The sequence below is a fragment of the Eulemur rufifrons genome, chromosome 30 (genome assembly GCF_041146395.1).
Source record: "Eulemur rufifrons isolate Redbay chromosome 30, OSU_ERuf_1, whole genome shotgun sequence".
Lineage (NCBI taxonomy): Eukaryota > Metazoa > Chordata > Mammalia > Primates > Lemuridae > Eulemur > Eulemur rufifrons.
In genome coordinates, this window is record NC_091012.1 from 38,800,343 (window position 1) to 38,822,548 (window position 22,206).

Below are 22,206 nucleotides of genomic sequence, written 5' to 3' on the forward strand. Positions count from 1 at the left end.
AAGTAGCTATTGGTCAATTTATAGCCTTCAGTTAATAACTGCATTCATTTAATACATTTCTTCTGAGAGACTATGGTCACTAAGTCTCCCACATTTAAGAGGGTTGAGCAAGTTTCCAAGATTCCTGCATAATGTATGATTTTCCCTACCTATACATTATAGACACTTGTGAAAATCAATCTTCTTTACCTTGGGTTAAGAACCACACTGTAAGAAATCTGTGAGATATTATGGAATTTCAGGGAAACAAAGCTATCTATTTGCCAGACGACTTATGGTTTCCTGGCCTTTTCTAAAAGCACAATTTCAACTATCTGACAGTGAAGTCTACCTATATGACAGATTTTTCAAGCTCAACTTTTAAGATCTAAAATATTTAAAAACACTTTAGGCAAATTGTAATTAGTTTTCCCCATAGATATCCAAAGTACCACACATGCATTTTCACCATGGATATTTATATATAGTTGCTTCTAGGTAAATTTTAAAAATTCATTTAGGAGATGAGATTAAATATATCCTGTAGTGGGAGTACTAATAATTCACAGAGCAGGGACAAAGATTAATGCAGAATTAGAATCTTAACTCATGTGCTTTTAATAGCTTGTTTGATTTGCCTCAACTCTAAAGAGCCAATGAAACAGACCATCTAAATACAAACTCTACACTCATCCCCCCTTTTTCATGTAAGAGATTTCTAATTGTGAGAGTTGTCCAACAATAGAATGAACTGTCTTGCAAGGGAGTCAGTTCATTCCTGTAAGATTTCAAAGTAAGGCTAAAAAAATAATCTGCCTAGAATTCTTAAAAGGGTTCCTACATTGAGAGGTAGATTAAGACTTCTAAAATCCTTTAATTCTAGGATTCTGTGATTCCAATGCTATTTTTCTATCCTACCTTTATAGTACAGGGGCCCTTTCATATGTGTATCTATAGTCATTATCATAGACTGCCTTATATCATTATTATTTTTGTACTTATGTTATCCTGCTTGAATCTTCTATCTACATATGGTAACTCACTCATCCTTGTATATCCTACAATTTTTACTGTAGTCTCCTGTACACAGATAGTATTCATTAGATATTTATTGAATATACTTGAAAGGACAAGTTTTATCAGTTGACTCAAAAATTTTAAAAACCATGTATTTTTTTCCTGATCTGAAAACCCAACTATTTACTATAGTGACTTTTCATGTTGAATCTCAGTGAATCATTAGGGTAAATTTGAAGCATTGCTCTTTTATTAGGTTGTAAGTAAAATAGGAATACTTGATTGAACACAGATTTAAGGCTTAAGATGATGCTCTATAGTCACCACTTGTGCTTATATTTTTAAGATGAGTTATAGGATAGACAATTTTAAAAACTAATTTAAGAAAAATGAAACAAGCAAAATCAAAATTCCCAAATTATATCATTGTGAGTAGAATTGTGTCCCCCAAAAGACAGGTTGAAGTTCTAGCCCCTAGGACCTGCGAATTTGACCTTATCTGAAAATAGGGTCTTCACAGGTACAATCAAGTTAAAATGAGGTCATACTGGATTGAGGTGGGCCTTAAATCCAATGACTGGCATCTTTATAAGAAGGTCATATGAAGATACAGGGACACAGAGAGAATCCCATATGATGACAGAGACAGAGATTGGAGTGATGCATCTGCAAGCCAAGGATTGCCAGCAACCACCAGAAGCTAGGAGAGAGGTATGGAACAGATTATCCCTCAGATCCTCCAAGAGGAACAAACCCTGCTAATACCTGTATCTTGCACTTCTAGCTTCCAGAACTGGGAGAGAATAAATTTCCATTGTTTTAAGCCACCCAGTTTATGTTACTTTGTTATGGCAGCACTAGAAAACTAACACATGTCCTTCACAATGTAAAACTGATATGACAATTCCTTACATGTTTAGGAGGACAAAATACAGCTTTGCCACAATTTTTAAAAATCAACCACAAAACATCATGTAAAAGTTACAAATGCTTTGGTATGAAAATTAATAAATGGAAAATCATTTAAGAAATGGATCCTCCCAATACACAAGCTCAAAAGGCAACAGAATATCCTCAGTGTCCTTGTAAGGAAAAAAAGAAGAAAGAAAGAAAAAAGAATAAAAAAAAGAAAAAAGAAAACAAAAGGCAACAGAATGGAGAACCACCTAGAGAATTCTTGATTCTGAGAATATTATAGTGAGTTGCAGCCTCCTAGAGTACAGCTGAAACAATAAAAACTAGATGAACAGAGTGTCTGAGTTGAGAAAAGTATATTGAGATAGTTAAGATTACCAAGACTTCCTGATAAAAGTTCCTTATACAACTGAGCAATAGTCTCACCCCTATTGTTTACTTTCTTCATCCTCATTCTTTGCATTTGAACATTCTGCAAAACTTTTTGGCTAAAGTGTTAATAGTGCATGTGGACCTTTTGTCTGTCAATGATCTACAATCTCATCAAGAAACATAACTGCAACTGTACCTCATTTCTTGAGGGCCCCCTCACATGTTCACAATTGGCCCACTAAAGGTCTAGCAAGTAAAGAAGCTGAGTAACAAGGCAATACTTACAGTTCACTTGTTCTTGGCCAATTTACAGAATCCTGCTCTAGTTTCAGGAGACCTTCATGATCCTAGTCATCTTATAAATATTCAGTTTCATATATTCATAACTGAATAAACTCTTTGCCCACATATATACCCATTCTGATCAATTCCATCAGGGCCACTGTCAAAAAATTCTTAGTCCCACAGTCTTTTTCCCATGTGGGGGCATACCTACATCAGATTTCCATCATTCTGATTATTTCCAACAACAAGAAAAAAGAAACATTTTATAAATATTTAGATAACTGCTCCTGTTTCATTAGCTGAGGCAATTTAAACCATTCTCAACTTCATTTCATGAGGATACATTTCTATTTTTCACAATGCTAATACTACCCCCAATTACTTAAAGCACTTTGTTTAAATTTAAATTTTTTAATACATGATTTTTCCTATTAAAAAACCCTTAAGACTTTTGAATAGAAAATTGGGGTTTAAATAAACATTTATAGCCCTTAGGGAACAATTGGAAGCACATGATGCTTGCAGAAAAACCCTAATGTATTAAGCCTGTATTTAATCAAATCAGTAGTCGTGATAATGAATAAAAGATAATTCATAAAAATGTAAAAGACCACAATCTATCAACATTGTCTTTTTCCACACTTAATTAGAATACAAAATTGATCAGGGCTAATCAGGTTGAGTACAAACTGAGTGAAGCCCCAATTACATATTATTTTCTTTCTATTCAATTACCTTTTATTCGTCTTGCTCTTCCCCTACCTACTCCTTCCCAATAGATTAAACATCCAAGGATTCATGTGCAAAATAGGCAATCCTTGGATCAGAATGGTATAACTAGCTTAGTTTTTTTGTTTGTTTGTTTGTTGTTTTTGAGACAGAGTCTCACTCTGTTGCCAAGGCTAGAGTGCCTTGGTGTCAGCCTACCTCACAGCAACCTCAAACTCCTGGGCTTCAGCAATCATCCTGCCTCAGCCTTCTGAGTAGCTGGGACCACAGGCATGTGCCACCATGCCTGGCTAATTTTTTCTCTATATATTTTTAGCTGTCCATATAATTTCTTTCTATTTTTAGTAGAGACGGGGTCTCACTCTTGCTCAGGCTGGTCTCGAACTCCTGAGCTCAAAGGATCCGCCCGCCTCGGCCTCCCAGAGTGCTAGGATTACAGGTGTGAGCCACCGCGCCCAGCCACTAGCTTAGTTTTAAAAACTACTTTTGATAGGTGACTTTTCTTTACCACGTGGAAACTAGCAATTGCTGAACATATTGTTAAAAGCTAGCATGACATTAAGTATCTAATTTTTAAAAATCATTTTACCTTGTTGGTTAATTGAAAAATTATAGTTCATCAGAATTATTTGATCATGTTATTTTAAAAAGTGAAGATAGCAGCATTTTCTAGACATTGGCAGCTTAGAGACATATGATTGTATCTTCCACATAGTTCTTATTTGGACAACATCTTTGAAAATATTACTACATTGAATTTAAGGGCATACACAAGAATTAGACATGTAAGTTCTATAGATAAACAGAATCTTATGAAATTGAAGAAAAAAGATAAATAGGAGATAGTCTAAACTATATCACACAATTCTGTTATTGTTCTAACTTGGTTTGTTTTTTGTGTGTGCATGTATGTTTCTCTGTTGGTGGGAAAATCTTAGGATGGGTAAATCATTTAGTTGAAAACTCATCTACTATTATAAATGAAGAACCAGTATCAGAAGGTGACACAGGAGAGTTTGTGACAGGGCTCATTTCATCTGGTGAATCACCAGACAATCCTGCACTGTGGCTGTTTCTGTGAAGAGTGTCTGAAGATAGACTAGAAGCAGAGAATGCCACTCATTGATAACAGAATTCAAGAGATCTGTCTGTACACTCTTGCTTTGTGTACATATGAAGGCCAAACACATGACGCAAACAACTGACACTAGTCACAAAAGTGGTTTCACAAGAGCTATACAACAAAACCAACAGCAACAATAAATAGAAATCCATTCCTGTATTTCCATTATGAACACTAGTATGCTTTCTTAGGCATACTTTTCAATAATACTCTCAACCCGACAAAATAGACAAAAATCCAAGGGCGAAAAGTTGGGCAGAAGATAACTGTTTCCAGGGACACATTTTTATGTATTCCTCTAATACCTCTTAATCTAATGCCAAAACCTCACAAAATGTATCCACTATATATTGTCACACACATGTTAGAGAAAAGAACTAAACTTGATAGTATCCATTTGGGATATTAGTTTTATAACTACTAAAGATATTTAATAATGTACCATACTTCTGAATACATATACTAGCCAAAGTAGACTTAAAAACCAAGTGAAAATGGCCAGTAAATGTTTAAAACCTCATGTTAGTACTCACCACATATTTTTTTCTGACAGTTGGGAAATATCAGAAGAAAGCATGTTGGTTGTGCCTTGGAAAAACCTCTTTGGCTGATATTCAAGTGCCATTTCACCTATGACAAAATAGCAGAATCAAGGTAGATATGTTTTATTTAACATGTTTATTATACTTTTAATTGCAAAAGTAATACTTGTTCTTTGTAATGAATTTATAAAATATGGAAAAACACAAAGAAAAGTATTTTAAGTCACCATTATCCAGAGATAACCATTCTTCAGTAATTCCTGAATATGTATGTATACATAATTGTTTTTTAAACAAAATCGGGTTTGCACTATATATAATAATGATATTTAATCTATTTTTTGCTTTTAATGATTATCATTTTCTTAAACTATTAACTAAATTCTACAACATGATTTTACATAGCTACATAGTACAGCTGTTTAATGACTTTAATCTCATTCCTTATTTAAAACCTGTAGGTTGTTGCTATCTTTCTTTTGCTAACCATACACAATAAACTAAATAGATAAATTCTTTTATAGTACACAATGAACAAAATGAATCTATTTCAGAGATTAAGAAGAAACATTTACTCTCAAAAAACTGCATTCCTATAATTTTTGCCTTGAAATGAATGTTAAAATCTACACAATGTTTCACATTCATATGATAACTATATCTGGACGTGAGAAAAACTGATGTTCAAGCCCGTAACTTCTAGGGTAGAATATTTTTTAATGATAAAACACTAAGGTCACCATTACAAAGTATCCCTAGAGATAGAGATTCCACAGATCTTCCTTAGGAATGTAATCATGGCTCATAAAGCTCAAAAGCAGTCTAGTAGTCTGTCCCTTGCCAGATCACACTTATGGCACTATGGAAAAACTACCCATCTCTCCTTTTTGGTTTAAACTGAAAACATGACAAATCAAAACAAATTCCTCATAAAAGAAAATTAAATTTGTCTGTGCTAAAACCAGTATTACTTGTAAAATGATGTTTACAGCTGCCCAATGTCTCCAGATTTCTTAGAATTCCCACATGAAGTCTCATTTGCTCTTGCTTATTCCTAATGGAAGTAACTGCTCCGTATCACTATAAAATATGCCTTCATACACTGGGGACTCTAAGCTTGATCTCATACTCTCTTCCACTTTACTAAGTCCTCATTCTCTTTAGTTTTCCCCCCCCCCCAAGATCTCTATTTTATTATTATACCACCTTTCCCCTACATTTCATTTGTATTCCAAATAGAATATAGTTTGTTTTTCCCAAATATGAATATTCATATTTCAAAATATTTAAATAAAATTAGATTTCTGTTTATCTGTTATTACATCTGGCTAGATGAATTTTCACCACATTTGTACAGGGTATGTTTGGGAGGGCATGACTTAAAATATAGACTATGTGGTATACACAGAATTCACTTTGGAATTCCCTCAGGGACACCTCAAAGAAATAAGGTGGTTGTCCTCCAGAGCAGCTGAAAACCAGGTACAAGAGGCTTGTGTGAGACATGTCACATCTACTAAGATATGGGGCAGAAACCAAGTCTATTATGTCAAAATTGAACTATAAAAACAATTTTTTTAAATCATAAATTCTAAGAAAAATCCAGACACTTTCAATATAATAAAATATTTTATGTATAAATATCTTTAAAGGAAAACTATTTTCATCTGGTAAAACACTATCTTCAACTTAAGCACACTTTATTTTAAATGACCCCAACTTCTCAACAGCTGATAGAGTTAAATATTTTTTTCAACACTAGCCCAAACTTCACAGCATAGGCAAAAGAACCCTAAGCTTAGTCACTGATGCATTTTCATAAAACAATATGCTCAGTTTGGAAAAGAGTGTTTTCCAGAATTTATCTAGTCTTAGTCTTAGAATATAAAAGGTACATGTTAAGTTAGGTATGTTGTTAGGAAGACGCCATTAATTAAGCCAAAATACACAGAACATATATTTCAGTTTCTTTCCCTATAGTTTTGCTCTTCCTCTTCCTCTTTCCCCCACATCTTAATGGATTTTCATAAGCATACATTTTTAAGTTCAATCTCCTTTCCTCTTTATCTATTCCTCTTTCCTCACTGTAGCTAAACTTTGTACTAAATATGTAATTCAATAGTGGTCTTTCAAAAGGAGGAAGAACATAGCTTAGTAAGGTAGCATTGAGAAGTGGGATCCAGGACTGTAGGAATTAAAAGCAAAACAAAACAAAACAAACAAACAAACAAAAAAAACCCACTTCTCTTCTTTCCACTGCCCTTTTATTACTGAAAAAAAAAAAAAACACTTCTGTTCTTTCCACTGCACTTTATTACTGAGTAGGTTGGTCACTTTCCATTTATTCAACCAAAAATAACCTCCATAAAGAAGCTAAACAAAGAACATACACCTTCGTATATATTTTTAGTGTTATAGGCAGTTCTAATTTGTGTCAACCTCTTCACATGGTATCCATGTGTGTGTGTGTGTGTGTGTGTGTGTGTGTGTGTGTTGGGTGGTGGGGCAGAGGTTGAGATTCAGCAAAATACTTGATGACTGACTCTGTTTATTTGTTCATTCATTCATTCATTCATTCCCTATCTTGTTTCAGAAAGTATCTAAGACAGCTAGCTTGGTAAACTATATAATGAAAATCATAATAGCCAACTAAACTGGAATTAAATTTCTCAATTAACATTTATGTAGCACTTTATAGTTTTAAAAATATCTTCAAACATATTTCCATTTGGGTAAAATGAAAGGCCTCTAGTAACTTATCAAATATATTTTAAATAAATAAATCCTTTAAAAATGAAGTTTTATCTAACACTTGATTTTAGATATTTTATAAAGGTAATTTAAAGTTATATTTATTTGTGCTGATAGATAAAAGTACCTTTTCTTTTTCCAAGGACACTTGGTCTAAGAATGTTGGTGGGGCTTTGACTCCTTCTAAAATAAAATCATCATGATCATTACAAGAAGAAATTTTGAACAAAATCAGCAATAATGAATTCCTTACAACAGATCTAAGGACATACACAAAAAGAGGACTCTGTGAAGGACACAACATCACATTGTTTTACTGCTTTTCTCTATATACGGGTAAAAACAGGAATACCTCAGGAGCAAACTGTCTTCTAATTCATAAGGATTCAGGATTTTGAATCCTATAGTCTAGAAGGACCCACAGTCCTGGCTGGGACTTGCCTTGAATCAAGATGAGTGTCATGGATAAAGCTGTTTTAAGTTCTAGAGACAGCTCTGATCCTTACCAACAAACTTGGTTAAAGGAAGAGTATGATCAACTGGGGTTAAGGAATCACTCAATTATTCATACGTTCTCACAGGTTCTTAGTTACTTGGTTTTTTAAATATACAAAATGATAAACCCAAACAATGACATTTTAATCTCACTAAAAAGAAATCACTTCTTTGGTTGTCACAGAACCTGCAGCTATAATTTCTTTTTAAGTTTCTAAAATCCTTATTTTATCAGTAATTTGGTATTTTCACATAACATAAACTTACATTATAAATTGTTGTGAAGGACTGGGAAGAGAACTTGTAGGCAAACCGGTGGAACTCACACAAGTTTGTAAAGACGGAGAAAAACATTGCTAAAACCAAATTGGAACAGAGGTTTTAAAACTGCAACTTTTTTCAGAAAGCAGATCATTGCTTTCCTAGGATGGGGTAGGCATAGTGGGGAGAGAGATCGAGGTGCAAAAGATCATGAGAAAATTGTTTAGAGTGTAGGTACTGTTCTACAGCTTGATTAGGATTGTACACAATTACCAAAATTATTAATAATCTAACTGTATACTTCAAAGTTGGTGAATTTTGTTATATGTAAATAATACTTTAAGAAATGAAAAAAAGAGAGAACTATCACTTAGAATCAGAGATGCTATTGCAAAATATATCTTCCAAAAGATTTGGGTGGGTGACCATTAATGTTTCCTAAATATTTCAAGAGTCAGACTTTTAGGCACTCCTTTCTTACCTTCCCAATCCCCCTGGTGGGAGAAGCCACTGGGGATACCAGAATTGAATCAATGCACTTTAGAGAGGATGATTCCTCTAGATCGTTGTCATTCTGTGTGAGCAGAAAACAGTGTACAATTGTAGCACCAATTGCTTACTAATCAAGTACTTAGGGAGATAGCTGTTGCATGGGGAAGAGAGTCCTCAGTACCAAATCACTGGCCATACCTTGGTGAGGCGCTCTCACTATCCTAAATCAAGAAGGGAACACAAGATTTACTTCAACAAGGAAAGGAACACTTTGTGTTTTGGGGCAGAAAGCTATATGGCAATTGAGGGGCTTTCCAGCACCCCAGAAAGACCCAGAATGTGAGAACTCAATATTGAGCAATACATAACTATATATACAAACCCTAAATGTGGACTTTTAAATCGGCTCTTTTCTTCTCCAAAATACAAGCCAAGTTAAACTTGTATATTAGATGTTCCTCTCCTCCTCCTAACAACTCACAGATTCTCTTACTCACTAACGTCAACAGCTACAGTAATTAGAATTGGGCCAGTTAAGAGGCTCCAACAGCATCTGATAATTTATTAGCACCAAAACATGAAAAGTAACAGGCTCCAGAGGTTATCTACTCATTCTTCAGGACCTACTCCAAAATCAGGGATAGCTGCCTATCTAAGGCACTGAAGACTCAAAGGAAAATAAAATGTCATTGTTTCTGCTGATGACCCATTTCCTTATCTAATAACTCCCAAATCTGGAAATTGACATTAACCAGCATCTCTCCTACTCAAATTTCAGCTCAATTCTTGTTTTGTCACCATTATCTGAGATGTTCATGGAACAGAACACTAAACATCATTCAACTAAGTAACCACAATGTATACAGACTTTAAAAAATATTAGCAAGAGATGTAACTAAAATTCCAAATATGTTTAAATTGAAGGTTGTATATTAAAATGTCAGTGGGGATTTATATGTTACAGGCATAAAAATGCATTATTTTTACAGTAAACCCTTGTCTGTGGTTTAAAACTCTAATATATAGTTAATAAATTATGTAGAAGGGTATGAAATCATTTATTGTACTGTCATCTAAGCATTTTAACCAGCACAGCTGAACTTTTTTTTTTTTTTTTTTTTTGTTGAGACAGAGTCTCACTTTGTTGCTCAGGCTAGAGTGAGTGCCGTGGCGTCAGCTTAGCTCACAGCAACCTCAAACTCCTGGGCTTAAGCGATCCTACTGCCTCAGCCTCCCGAGTAGCTGGGACTACAGGCATGCGCCACTATGCCCGGCTAATTTTTTCTGTATAGATTTTTAGTTGTCCATATAATGTCTTTCTATTTTTAGTAGAGACAGGGTCTCGCTCTTGCTCAGGCTGGTCTCGAACTCCTGACCTCGAGCGATCCACCCGCCTCGGCCTCCCAGAGTGCTAGGATTACAGGCGTGAGCCACCGCGCCCGGCCACAGCTGAACTTTTTTAGGCCTACTAGGACAGACAGTAAGCTGGTCCACAACAGCCATGGTTTTGTATCAGACAACGATTTACTCTCAATCTTACTTTCAAACAATGATAGTTATTTTTATGAGTAAATCATAAACTATTTAAGAGCAATCAAAAATTATTTATGCATCAGATACAATTTTAGTTTCTAATAGAGCTTAGATTTCTAGAAATTATAGCAAAACTAGGTATGCCAACACTGCAAGTCAGTAAAAATTTGAAATTTTCTATAAAATTGAAGTGTTAATACCATACCAGGTTCAAACTTTCGTCCCAAGATTGACTTATCCATAGTGAATTTTGTACCTCCCTACAAAAGAAAGGAAATCAGTACTGCCGTTTGCTATCTGAAAGAAAAGCTATAACTGAATATACAACTGGTCAGAATAGTAATTCAAAGTACAGTACTCACCATTCATGCATTGTTTCTCTATTTATTACATCCATGCCTTCTTCCTATAAAGGTGTGAAAATGAAAATAAACTAAATACCCAGTTCCCATGGTTTTGTAAAGTTTGATTTAATTTGGATGCACCATTATTTTTATTCACTGTGCTACAAAAGAGTAGAGAGTAGACAAATCTCTAAACAAGTGTCTGGTTCTCTACCCTTTATTGCTGTACAAATTACCACACCAAAGATCTATCACTTATGCATTACAGTACATCAGATATGCAGGAACTGATTAGATGAAAAACTTTGTACCTTTCTTCATTCAAAAGAGGAAAACATCAACCATTCAAAATTATATGATTTCCCTACCATTAATACCATAATATTAATAAGTATTATAGTCCACAACAAACTAAAATATCAGTATGAGTTTGCTTAAGTAAATGATGAAACAAATATAACTTAAATCTAGTCACTGACATAACAAAACATGTATTACATATTAAGTGTGAGAAAAACAGATCCCATTTATATAAAATTGTAAGAGAGGTATTCAGAAGGATGTTTACCAAAAAGTTAACAGTGGTTATCAAGGAGTAGTAAGATTTGGAGTAATTTGTTCTTTCTTTGTACTTTACTATATTATTTGACTTTTGATAATATTCAAGTATCACTTTCACATAAGTAGTTATTTTTAAAAATAACCCATGTACAGAAAGACATCCTTAATGTTATCATATTAAGATGATAATTCTACCCAAAGTGATCTACAGGTGCAATGCAACCCCTACCAAAATTCCAGTGGCATTTTTTGCAGAAATAGAAGAATTTTAGGATGGCCTAAAATTCATATGGAATATCAAGGGACCCTGAATAGCCAAAATAATCTTGAAAAAGAAGAACAAAGTTGCAAGACTCACGCTTCCTAATTTCAAAACTTCCTATAAAACTACAGTAATCAAAACAGTGTGGTGCTGGCATAAGAACAGATCAATGAAGTAGACTATAGAGCTCAGATATAAACCCTCACATATATGGTCAAATGATTGCAACAAGAATGCCAAGAGCTCAAGACCATGCAATGGGGAAAGAACAATTTTTCAAAAAATAATATTGAGAAAACTGGATGTCTACATGTGTAAGAATGAATTTGAACCCTTTCCTTATACCATATGCAAAAATTAACTCAAGATGGATAAAAGATTTTAACTTAAAAGCTAAAACTATAAAACTCTTCAAAGAAAACATAGGGTTAAATCTTTGTGGCATTGGACTTGGCAATGATTTCTTGGATATGATACCAAAAGCACAGGCAACAAGAGGAAAAATAGATAAATTTGTTTTCATCAAAATTAAAGAACTTTTGTACATCAAAAGACACTATAGAAAGAGTGAAATGACAACCTGAGAACTGGAGAAGAAATGTGCAAATTATATATCTGGTAAGGGATTAATATCCAGAATAAAGAACTCCTACAACTCAACAACAACAAACTAAACAACCCAGTTAAAATATGGGCAAAGGGCTTGAATAAACATTTCTCCAAAGAAGATATACAAACAGCCAAAAAGCACATGAAAAAATGCTCAACATCATTAGTCATTAGGAAAATACAAACTAAAACCACAATAAGACACCACTTCACACCTATTACGATAGCCATTATTTTTAAATAATGGAAAATAACAAATGTTGGTGAGAATGTGGAGAAATTGGAACTCTTAGATATTACTAGTAGGAATGAAAAATGGTACAGACTCTGTGGAAAATAGTTTGGCAGTTCCTCAAAAAGTTAAACATAGCAGTTTCACCTCTAGGTATACACTAAAAAGTACTGAAAGCAAGGACTCAAACAAATACTTGTACACTAATGTTCATAGCAGCATTATTCAAAATAGCTAAAAGGTGGAACCAACCCAAGTGTCCATCAATAGATAAATGGATTAAAGATGTGGTATAAGCCAGGCATGGTGGAGCATGCCTGTAGTCCCAGCTACTTGGGAGGCTGAGGCAGGTGGATCAATTGAGCCCAGGAGTTTGAGGCCAGCCTGGGCAACCTAGAAAGACCCCATGTCTAAAAAATTGTGGTACATCCCTGCAATGAAATATTATTTAGCCATAAAAAGAAATGATGTTCTGACACACGCTACAACATGGATGAATCTTGAAAATAATGCTAAGTGAAATAAGCCAGACACAAAAGAACAAATATTGTATGATTCCACTTATGTGAGGTACCAAGAATGATCAAATTTGTAGAGACAGAGAGTAGAATAGAGGTTATGGGGGGTAGTAGTGAGAGTGGGGAGTTATGATTTAATGAGTACAAAGTTTCTGTTTGGGATGATGAAAACGTTCTAGAAACAGAGAGTGGTAATGATTGCCCAACATTGTCAATGTACTAATATCACTAATTGTACTCTTAAAAATGGTTAAAATGATAAAAAAAATCAAATCAAAACAAAAAACCACAGTCCATATTCATCCTGGCATTCTTTTTTTTTTTTTTTTTTTTTTTGAGACAGAGTCTCGCTTTGTTGCCCGGGCTAGAGTGAGTGCCGTGGCGTCAGTCTAGCTCACAGCAACCTCAAACTCCTGGGCTTAAGCGATCCTACTGCCTCAGCCTCCCGAGTAGCTGGGACTACAGGCATGCGCCACCATGCCCGGCTAATTTTTTGTATATATATATTTTAGTTGTCCATATAATTTGTTTCTATTTTTAGTAGAGACGGGGTCTCGCTCTTGCTCAGGCTGGTCTCGAACTCCTGACCTCGAGCGATCCACCCGCCTCGGCCTCCCAGAGTGCTAGGATTACAGGCGTGAGCCACCGCGCCCGGCCCATCCTGGCATTCTTAAGAATATATTCCACACGTAATAAAGTATCCAGGATAATATGTTGCAAACATGGTGCTAAATACTGTGGGGAACAAGAAATAAGCAGATGAGTCTTTCCTAAAGAGGCCTAGAATCATACTTGAGAGCCACACTTTATATATGTGAAGTCAGTGTTCTCCAAAGTAAACACGAACATAGCCTAGGGGGTACACACAAGATGATCCACTGAGAAGCGGAAAGGAAAAATAGAAACACACACACTCTCTCTCTCTCTACACTCACACACACACACACACACACACACACACACAAGTCTATGTATCTAAGATAGTAAGAAATGAAGACTTACTGATATTAGACATACAGATTGACACAGGTGCCCTCACTTGGCCCATAGGTTCCAAAGATCTTGTGAGGGACGAACATTTGGCCGGGGGCCTTGACCGGATTACAACTAATAGCAGTTTACCCGTGCCAAGTTAGGTAGATTTATGGATATACTATCTAGTTTTAACTAAACCAATCCCCACAAAATGGACAAGTGCCTTAACAAGATTCCTACAAAGAAACCTGAGACAGAAGATGCTAGTAATGCAAGTTGAGGCAAATATCAGGAAAATGGCAAAGGTGAAACTTGTGCTACTCCTAGCACAGCTCATCATCTGCCGCTTTACTGTGAAAACACAATGTTGAGCTACTCTGACCTCTCAAGGAGCTAGCTAAAATAATTTTAAATCATCAAGACTATTGGAAATATGAATTCATATTCACTCTCAATAATGATCTATAGTTAGTAAAATGTGAAATTTTATAAAAACACCATTTCATCTTTATCTCATCCTGTGTATATTTCTATTTTATGTACATTCTATGATTCATATAATAGCACAGTGGGATATATCCAAAATGTGTAAGTAAATAAAGTATACATATATTGGAGGCATGTATTCAAACATTTTTTACTGATTGTTAATAAAAAGCATTTAAAGATTGTAGTTTATAGTATAAACAATAAATGTTTTAGGTAGTCCATAACAGAAGAGTGGTGTGAGTTATGTGAAAGAATTAAAATATGACCTAGGCCTTCAAAGATGTTTAAAATCTGGACAAGCAGTGGGTGGAGGGAAGGGTATTCCAAGCAGAAGAAACCATCTGAACAAAATTTAGAGGGAAAGTATATGGCAGATTTGGAGATAGTGAGCCTAGCTTGGCTAAAACAGAGAGTTTGTGCTACAAAGTAATGAGAGATAAAACTGGAGAGGTTAAGACAGGGCCAGGCTTATAGGGTCTTAAATAATTGAAAAGTTTGAATTTAAAGAGTTTGGCAGAATATTAACAGCACAGTTGTCAGGACCACAGACTTTGGAGCCAAACAGAACTGAGTCAAATCCCAGCTCTATAACTTACTACCTGTGCAACCTTAGGCAAGTGACATAACCTGAGCCTCAGTTTCTTCATCTCTATGAATATGATAATAATAATGATAATGAGGTGGTTATACAGTTCTCATCATAGTGCCTGGCACATAGTAAGTGCTCAACACATAGCAGCTATTCTTCTTATTCATTAGGTAATGGGAAGCCATCATAATGTTTTGTGTAGGTGAGAAAAAGGTGAAAATTATGTTTTAGAAAAGTTATCTTGGTGTTGATTATAGAAATTAGATTAAATTGAGAGAGATAGGAAGTCTATTAGGATATTATTTCAGTAATCTGGACCCGAGGGACAGAAGAAAGCAGCAGCAGTAATCAAGAGCATGTTGTCAAGGAAGAATTAATAGGATTGGAAGCCTAATTGGATACAGTAGAAAAATCAGGAAGAACTGAAGATGAACCTAGAGCTTTGAGTCTTAAAAATTGTGTGACGATGACTATTTTGATACCATTACAGAAAATGAGGGAAATTGGGAAAGGTAATTTAAGAAGATAATCAGTCTTTTAAAACAATAGAATAACCATAGATCTTTCAGAAAAATGTAATTTTTAATATAGTTCTTCCATTTAGTATTTATGTAGATGTTTTCCTCTAGTGAGAAGCTTGAAGTATTTTGTAATTCATTCAATAAACAAGAGCAAATTTTCCTGGAAATAACAGAATGTTGCTTAGTATTTCTTCCATTGAATTGGGAGAAATATTAAGCCTCAATAGCCAACATCAGCTATTGAGGGTTGTTAGTAAAAAGGTATTGACTCTTTTTCATTTATGTCTCGCCTATTTCCAAAATGGATTTGAGATGACTTATAACAAAATAAGATTGCTAAAATAAAGATAAAAGATCAAGAGCCTTGTAAGTGCCAGGAGCAAAGAGTATCACATACTAGAAACCTAAAGAGAGTTGCTGCACTTGAACATTAAAGTTAGCTTTCACTTTTGTAGTATGCAGGTAGAAATGGATACAGTAAGTTACCAGCTTTTGTTCTCTGAAAAAAGACTATGCCTTAAAGATTTGAGTTGCCAAGAGAGTGCCTGCACAGTACTCAATAAATGCTTTTTGAAAGAATGAAAACACTTTGTACACTAAGATCAAATTAAATTTCTTTCATAACAAGGTAGTCTTTCCCCTTAAAGAACTTGTCTTCAGAAAAGAGACTATGTACTTATTAGGTTCCAAAGAAAACTCAAAAACATATCACAAAAATCTAATTTCGGGGAGGTACTAGACTAGAAAATGGTGACAAAGTCTGTACAATAGTCTTTGAAACCTGGCCAACAGAAGAAAAAAGCTCATAGACACAGGTGATATTTAAATTGTACCTATCATGAGCATGACCTGTACTCCAGCTGGTGTAATCTGTTTTAAATGTCATAAAGTTCCCTTACATTTGTGTCTAATCTCAATTTAATTTGTATGATCTAGGTAAGATAAAATGAAACCTGTAATGTGTGTTACTAAAGTTTACATTTGTAAAGATACAAATACAAGGAATGCTAGAAATGCAGAGGTAGTACATAAGAAGAGAAACTTTTAATTGATTTACTTAAGACACTTAATTGGGTGCCAATGATTTTATATCCTGTTTAGCAAATCAGGAAAGAAATGCAAAGTTATGTAACAAAATACTGTGAGCAAACTGTTATAGGTTAAATTGTGTCCCTGAAAATTCATATGTTGCAGTCCTAACCCCCAGTGATCCCTCAGAATGTGACTTTATTTGGAGATAGGGTCTTTGCAGAGGTAATCACATTAGGTTGAGGTCATCAGAGTGCACCCTAATCCAATGACTTATAAAAAAGGGAGATTTGGAAACAGACACGTAGGCGGGGAAAACAGCACATGCACGTGAAGACGGCCATCAACAAGCTAAGAGGAGAGGCCTGGAACACATCCTTCCCTCACAGCCCTGGGAAGGACCAACCCTGCTGACACCTTGATCTCAGACTTCTAGCCCCCAGAGCTGGGAGACAATATATTTCTGTTGTTTAAGCCACCTTCTTTGTGATACTTTGTTATATTTCTGTTGTTTAAACCACCCTCTTTGTGATACATTGTTACAGCAGCCGGAGAAACCTGCACAAACTATTCTCTAGGGCACTTATTTTTGTTTAGAGCTTTGGGGAGATCGGGAACTATAGACTGAATGCTTTCAAATCTCTTGAAATACAAGCTCAATTGTGATTAGGAAAGAAAAATTACACAAAAAGAATACTTCCTGAATATTTAGGAAGAATTACTATGCATTTAGAAAATTAACCTCCACCTTGATGTTCTCAAGCTCTGTACTACCTAGAAAATAGCTAACAGCCACAGTTGAGAAGAAATTGTCCATTAACTGCCTAATAGGAAAGGTACAAAATAAGCCACATACTGACTTAAATGTTGACCCAGAACTTAACATTGACTTGGGGCTGTGGTGCTTCTTTAAAAATAAAAGCAAATTTCATTAAATTAGTGTACAAGAAAAACAGAGAATAAAAGAACATATTAACACCACATGGAAGCAAAATCAGAATGTGGGGCATTCTACAGGACAAATGGCCCGGTTTCTTCAATAAATAAGTGGAATGGAACAAAAACAGGAAGAGAAGGCTGTTTTAAATAAAAGACCTCTAAGAGATGTATCAACCAAATGTCATGTCTGTATCATGTTTGAATCAGTTAAAAAGGCATTTTTGGGAATTAGGAAAAATTTAACATGGACTTAGATGACATTAAGCATTGTGATTATGTTAAAAAAAAAAAAAGTCCTCCTCATGCCCATAAACCCGGGTGAAAAGATATGTCAGGGATTTACTTTAAAGCACCCTCCCTCCACTTCCCACTAGAAGGGGATAGATGAAAAATGATGTACAAAATGTGGATAATTGTTAAAGCTGGCTGTTGGGTACATAAAGGTTCTATTTTGTATATTTTAAATTTTTCTTTTGAAAAGATTTTTAATGCAGTGTGCCAGGCACTATGCATATATTACAGTCATCCCTTGGTATACATGGGGAATTGGTTTCAGGCCCCCCGACGCATACTGAAATCTGTACATATTCAATCCCCAAAGTCAAGGATATGAAAAGTTGGCCCTTGGGATAGGAGGGTTTCACATTCCAAGATACTGTATTTTTTGATTCACATTATCCACATATAAGTGGACTAGTGCAGTTGAAATCTGTGTTGTCCAAGGGTCAACTTTAATTCCTTTCATCCTCACAACAATCCTATGTGATAGCCACTATTATTTCTCCCATTTTAATGAAATCAATGGCCTTATTAATACTGTTAAAGTGAAAGCAAAATGTAATGGGGAGAGAATCAGACATTTCTGTTTTGCACTTAAAAAGTTAAGTTCAATAGCAAAAAAGAAGTCATGCTTTAAGAATGCATAGAAAGAAACATGCAACTTAAGATATCTATCAGACCATTAAACTGCTGAAAATTAGTCTTAATTTTCCATTCAGTACCCAGATTGAAAGTTCATGTTATTTCTATTTTCCCATCACATTCATTTCCTACTTGTAGGTTTTGTTTGTTTGTTTGAGACAACGGTCTCAACTTTGTTGCCCAGGCTAGAGTGCAGTGATATATCATCATAGCTCACAGCAACCTCAAACTCCTGGGGTCAAGCCATCCTCTTGTCTCAGCCTCCTGAGTAGCTGGGACATAGGCATGCACCACCACACCTGGCTAATTTTTTTTATTTTTTGTAGAGAAGAGGTCTCCAAGCAAGAGGAGGACTAACAACTAGGGTTACAGGACACTATCATAGGCTTTGTGCTGGTCTCAAACTCCTGGCCTCAAGCGACCCTCCCGCCTCCAGCTCCCAAAGCGCTAGGATTATGGGCCTGAGCCACCACGTCTGGCCTGTGTTTCATCTTAACTGTTTATAATATATATTCTATCACTATGTAAATAAGCCACTTTCCAACTTACATTACTAACCATTAAATTAGTCTTTATTTTAAGTTTCATGATCAAATAGCAACATGCAGCCAATTTTCAAATATTTGGTTTAATTTAGGGAAAACAAACAAATTGCACAGATAAACCAGTGGTCACTTTAACTACTGGTTTGAAGGTCTTTCATTCTTTAAGAATTTGTAAAATAGCTACATACTATACAAAGATAAGCAGTAAAAGAAAGTTTTATGTACCAAAAAGTAAAAGAAAGTTTTATGTACCAAAAAGTAAAAGAATGTTTTGACCATGCTTTTGTGCTAGCTGATAAGCTGACCTTAGAGAAGGCATGGTGTGGGGATGAAAAGGAGAGAGGGAAAGGAAGCAAGAGGTGGAAGACTCACAACTAGGGTTACAAGACACGGTTATGGGCTTTGAGCCACTGAAACAGGGAAAGGAGAGCTGGAAAAGAATCCAGTAATTTGGGGCTAAATCTTGGCTCTGACATTCACTAACTCTGGACACCGGGTAAATTGCTAAATTTCTCCCCTCTTTAGTTTCTGACCTTATCAAGTTGTTGCCAGATGAAATGAGACCACAGATGTAAATGACCTATTACAGTGCTAAGTGAGTAAGTGCTACCTAACAGTTAAGCCTCCCTTGAAAAAAACAGTCTGCTTGTAGCTGCCTCGAAAAAAATCCTACCACCTGTGGTATTGTGGTAATTTGATCTTTTGAGTTCTGTGGCTAATCCTTGGATAATTAAAAGGTTTAATTCTGTATTGGGCTTGTGCTATTAAGCATGTTGCATACGCACGCACACACGCATGTGCACATGCACAAATCGTAAACCAGTGAGGTACAATGTGTTCCTGAACTCAGATAACTAAGAAGTGAACACAAAACAATAGCCTAAAGGGCCATTTTATCTGTCAAAAAAATTCTTCCTCTGAGGGTAAAAAAAATCGTAACTATGTTTATTATGAACCTGAAAGTTAATTTTTATATATAGCATTCTTCTTTGAGATCCCTGGAAGAAAGAAGCTAGATTCAAGGTATAATAGTATGCAGTATTTCTAGAAACAATCAATTTATTAAAATAGTTAATAACCCAAATAGAGAAAGAGAGGGCTCCTTAGCTGTTGTTTTTAAGAAACCATTCCTGGAATTAAAAACTTAATTACATGTGACCTTGCTTAGAATTGCTGAAATACAGATATTTAAAAAAAATAAATTTTACTTTTTTTTAATGAACATCTGTCAGTTTTGAAAGCCTTCTTACCTGTTTGATTTGATGAAGGCGGCTGATGGAATTATAAATGGGGGAAGGTGGCAACAACTGAAATTTAAAATACACAAATCAAGCTTGCTTTAATTCTGATTAACTATTTCTAAACATTAAGTCAATGTTGAATTACTTAAAATATTTATTGAGTGCCTAATGCATACTAGCAACAGTATCAGTTAAGTTCAAAGCTAAAAAAAAATCCAATTGAATCTTGACTGAAAATTATACTAATTAAGCATGCCTGTAATCCTAGCACTCTGGGAGGCCGAGGCAGGCGGATTGTTTGAGCTCAGGAGTTCGAGACCAGCCTGAGAAAGAGCGAGACCCCCATCTCTACTAAAAATAGAAAGAAATTATATGAACAGCTAAAAAATATATATGTAGAAAAACGAGCCGGGCATGGTGGCGCATGCCTATAGTCCCAGCTACTCGGGAAGCTGAGGTGGGAGGATTGCTTGAGCCCAGGAGTTTGAGGTTGCTGTGAGCTAGGCTGATGCCATGGCATTCACTCTAGCCCAGGCAACAGAGTGAGACTCTGTCTCAAAAAAAAAAATATATATATATATATATATATGTGTATATATATATATATGGGACAGAACATCAATAGAAAATTTTATCTCTACCTTTCCTCTCCTATGGCACTAGATCTTAAAATCACCTCATTTTCTTTCCTTGCCAGTTTTAGCCCAACATTAAAGCTTAGCAAGAGGCATTACCCAGAGCAAAAAACTGAAACAGTCATTAAATCAGCAGCTAACTTGCCAAGCATACAAAAGAAACACAAACATAACAACATAATCAAGTATCTTGGACTCTAGCTGGGGAAACCAGACTTTCATAACATGGAATGACTTTAAGGCATTCACTTTCAAGTATTCTAGTACATTTTACTCTTGGTTGCTAAGATACTTGTCTAAGATACTTGTCCATTCTCTTTTTCAGAGCACTTTCTCTTTTTCAATTTTTTCTCAAAGCTTATGGAGACCCACACAAGAGAGCAATGAAAGAATAGAGGGATTTAAAGCTAAGTGTCAAAATAAGGCTTGAAAATTACCTTCAGAATTCATTTATCCACTCTGTCTATATCCTGGTTATTTCTCGAAATGCCAGATAATGAATTTAGTGTATCTTAATTTCACATTATATTTTAAGAGCACACTAAGTTGTGTGTTCAAAAATATCTAATGAGCACCTACTATGTGCTAAAGTACTGAACTAGGCCCTGGGGATCCAAAGATAAATAAGACATTTTCCTGTCCTTGAGCAAGTCAAAGTCCAGTTAGGGGAAATTAGGCCACAGTTAAGTGCCAAACAGTTATGATTTGTGGGAGCTGATGCAGAACTTGGCCTGGGGTCTTGGAGAAGGCTTCATGGCAGAGGTAGCAATTAATTAGATGGAGAAGAGGAAGGAGGGCATTTCAAGGAGTAGGAAGAAACATTCAGGCAGAGACGTATGTTCAGGGAACAGAAATTCAGGGTGGCTGAAACTTCGTACCTGACAGGGAATGGCAGGAAACAAATTTGGGGAAATGTGGTTGAGACCAGATTACAGTTTTTGCACTTTAGCATTTGAGCACAATAGGAAACCCGAAGCATAGGATTCTCTGAGTTCTTAAACCCCAAAGGTCTTTTAAACAAGAAGATCCTATCTGTTTTAGAAAGGTAACCCCGGCAGCATTATGCGGAACACACTGAGGGTGGAAGGAAGAGGGACTAGAAGGAGGGTCACGGACCAGGTCGAAAATGGTGAGGATCTGATGAAAAAAGGAAGGGTGAAGAGGAGGAGGCCAATTGCAGAAATGATCAGAAAGAGGGAAAAGAGTTAGATTGCCTTAGGTTCCTGGGGGGATGGTGGCCAGGAAAGGAAGTAAGAGGAGTGCGCTGGTGAGTGGGAAGATTGCGTGTGCTCAAAAAGTGTG

The 22,206-nt window shown here is 35.5% G+C and overlaps 1 protein-coding gene across 1 annotated transcript in view; it reads right to left on the minus strand.

Annotated features, from left to right (window-relative positions):
• The window catches only part of LOC138377972 (P2R1A-PPP2R2A-interacting phosphatase regulator 1-like), a 56,694-nt gene that overhangs the window by 15,885 nt on the left and 18,603 nt on the right, over window positions 1-22,206 (minus strand). The window contains exons 4-10 of the mRNA XM_069463163.1: window positions 20,279-20,335; window positions 10,857-10,900; window positions 10,700-10,754; window positions 8,951-9,043; window positions 8,476-8,564; window positions 7,841-7,896; window positions 4,954-5,050 (exon numbers count right to left, since the gene is read on the minus strand). Of these exons, the coding sequence (XP_069319264.1) occupies window positions 4,954-5,050; window positions 7,841-7,896; window positions 8,476-8,564; window positions 8,951-9,043; window positions 10,700-10,754; window positions 10,857-10,900; window positions 20,279-20,335 (491 nt within the window). The remainder of the gene's footprint in view (window positions 1-4,953; window positions 5,051-7,840; window positions 7,897-8,475; window positions 8,565-8,950; window positions 9,044-10,699; window positions 10,755-10,856; window positions 10,901-20,278; window positions 20,336-22,206) is intronic.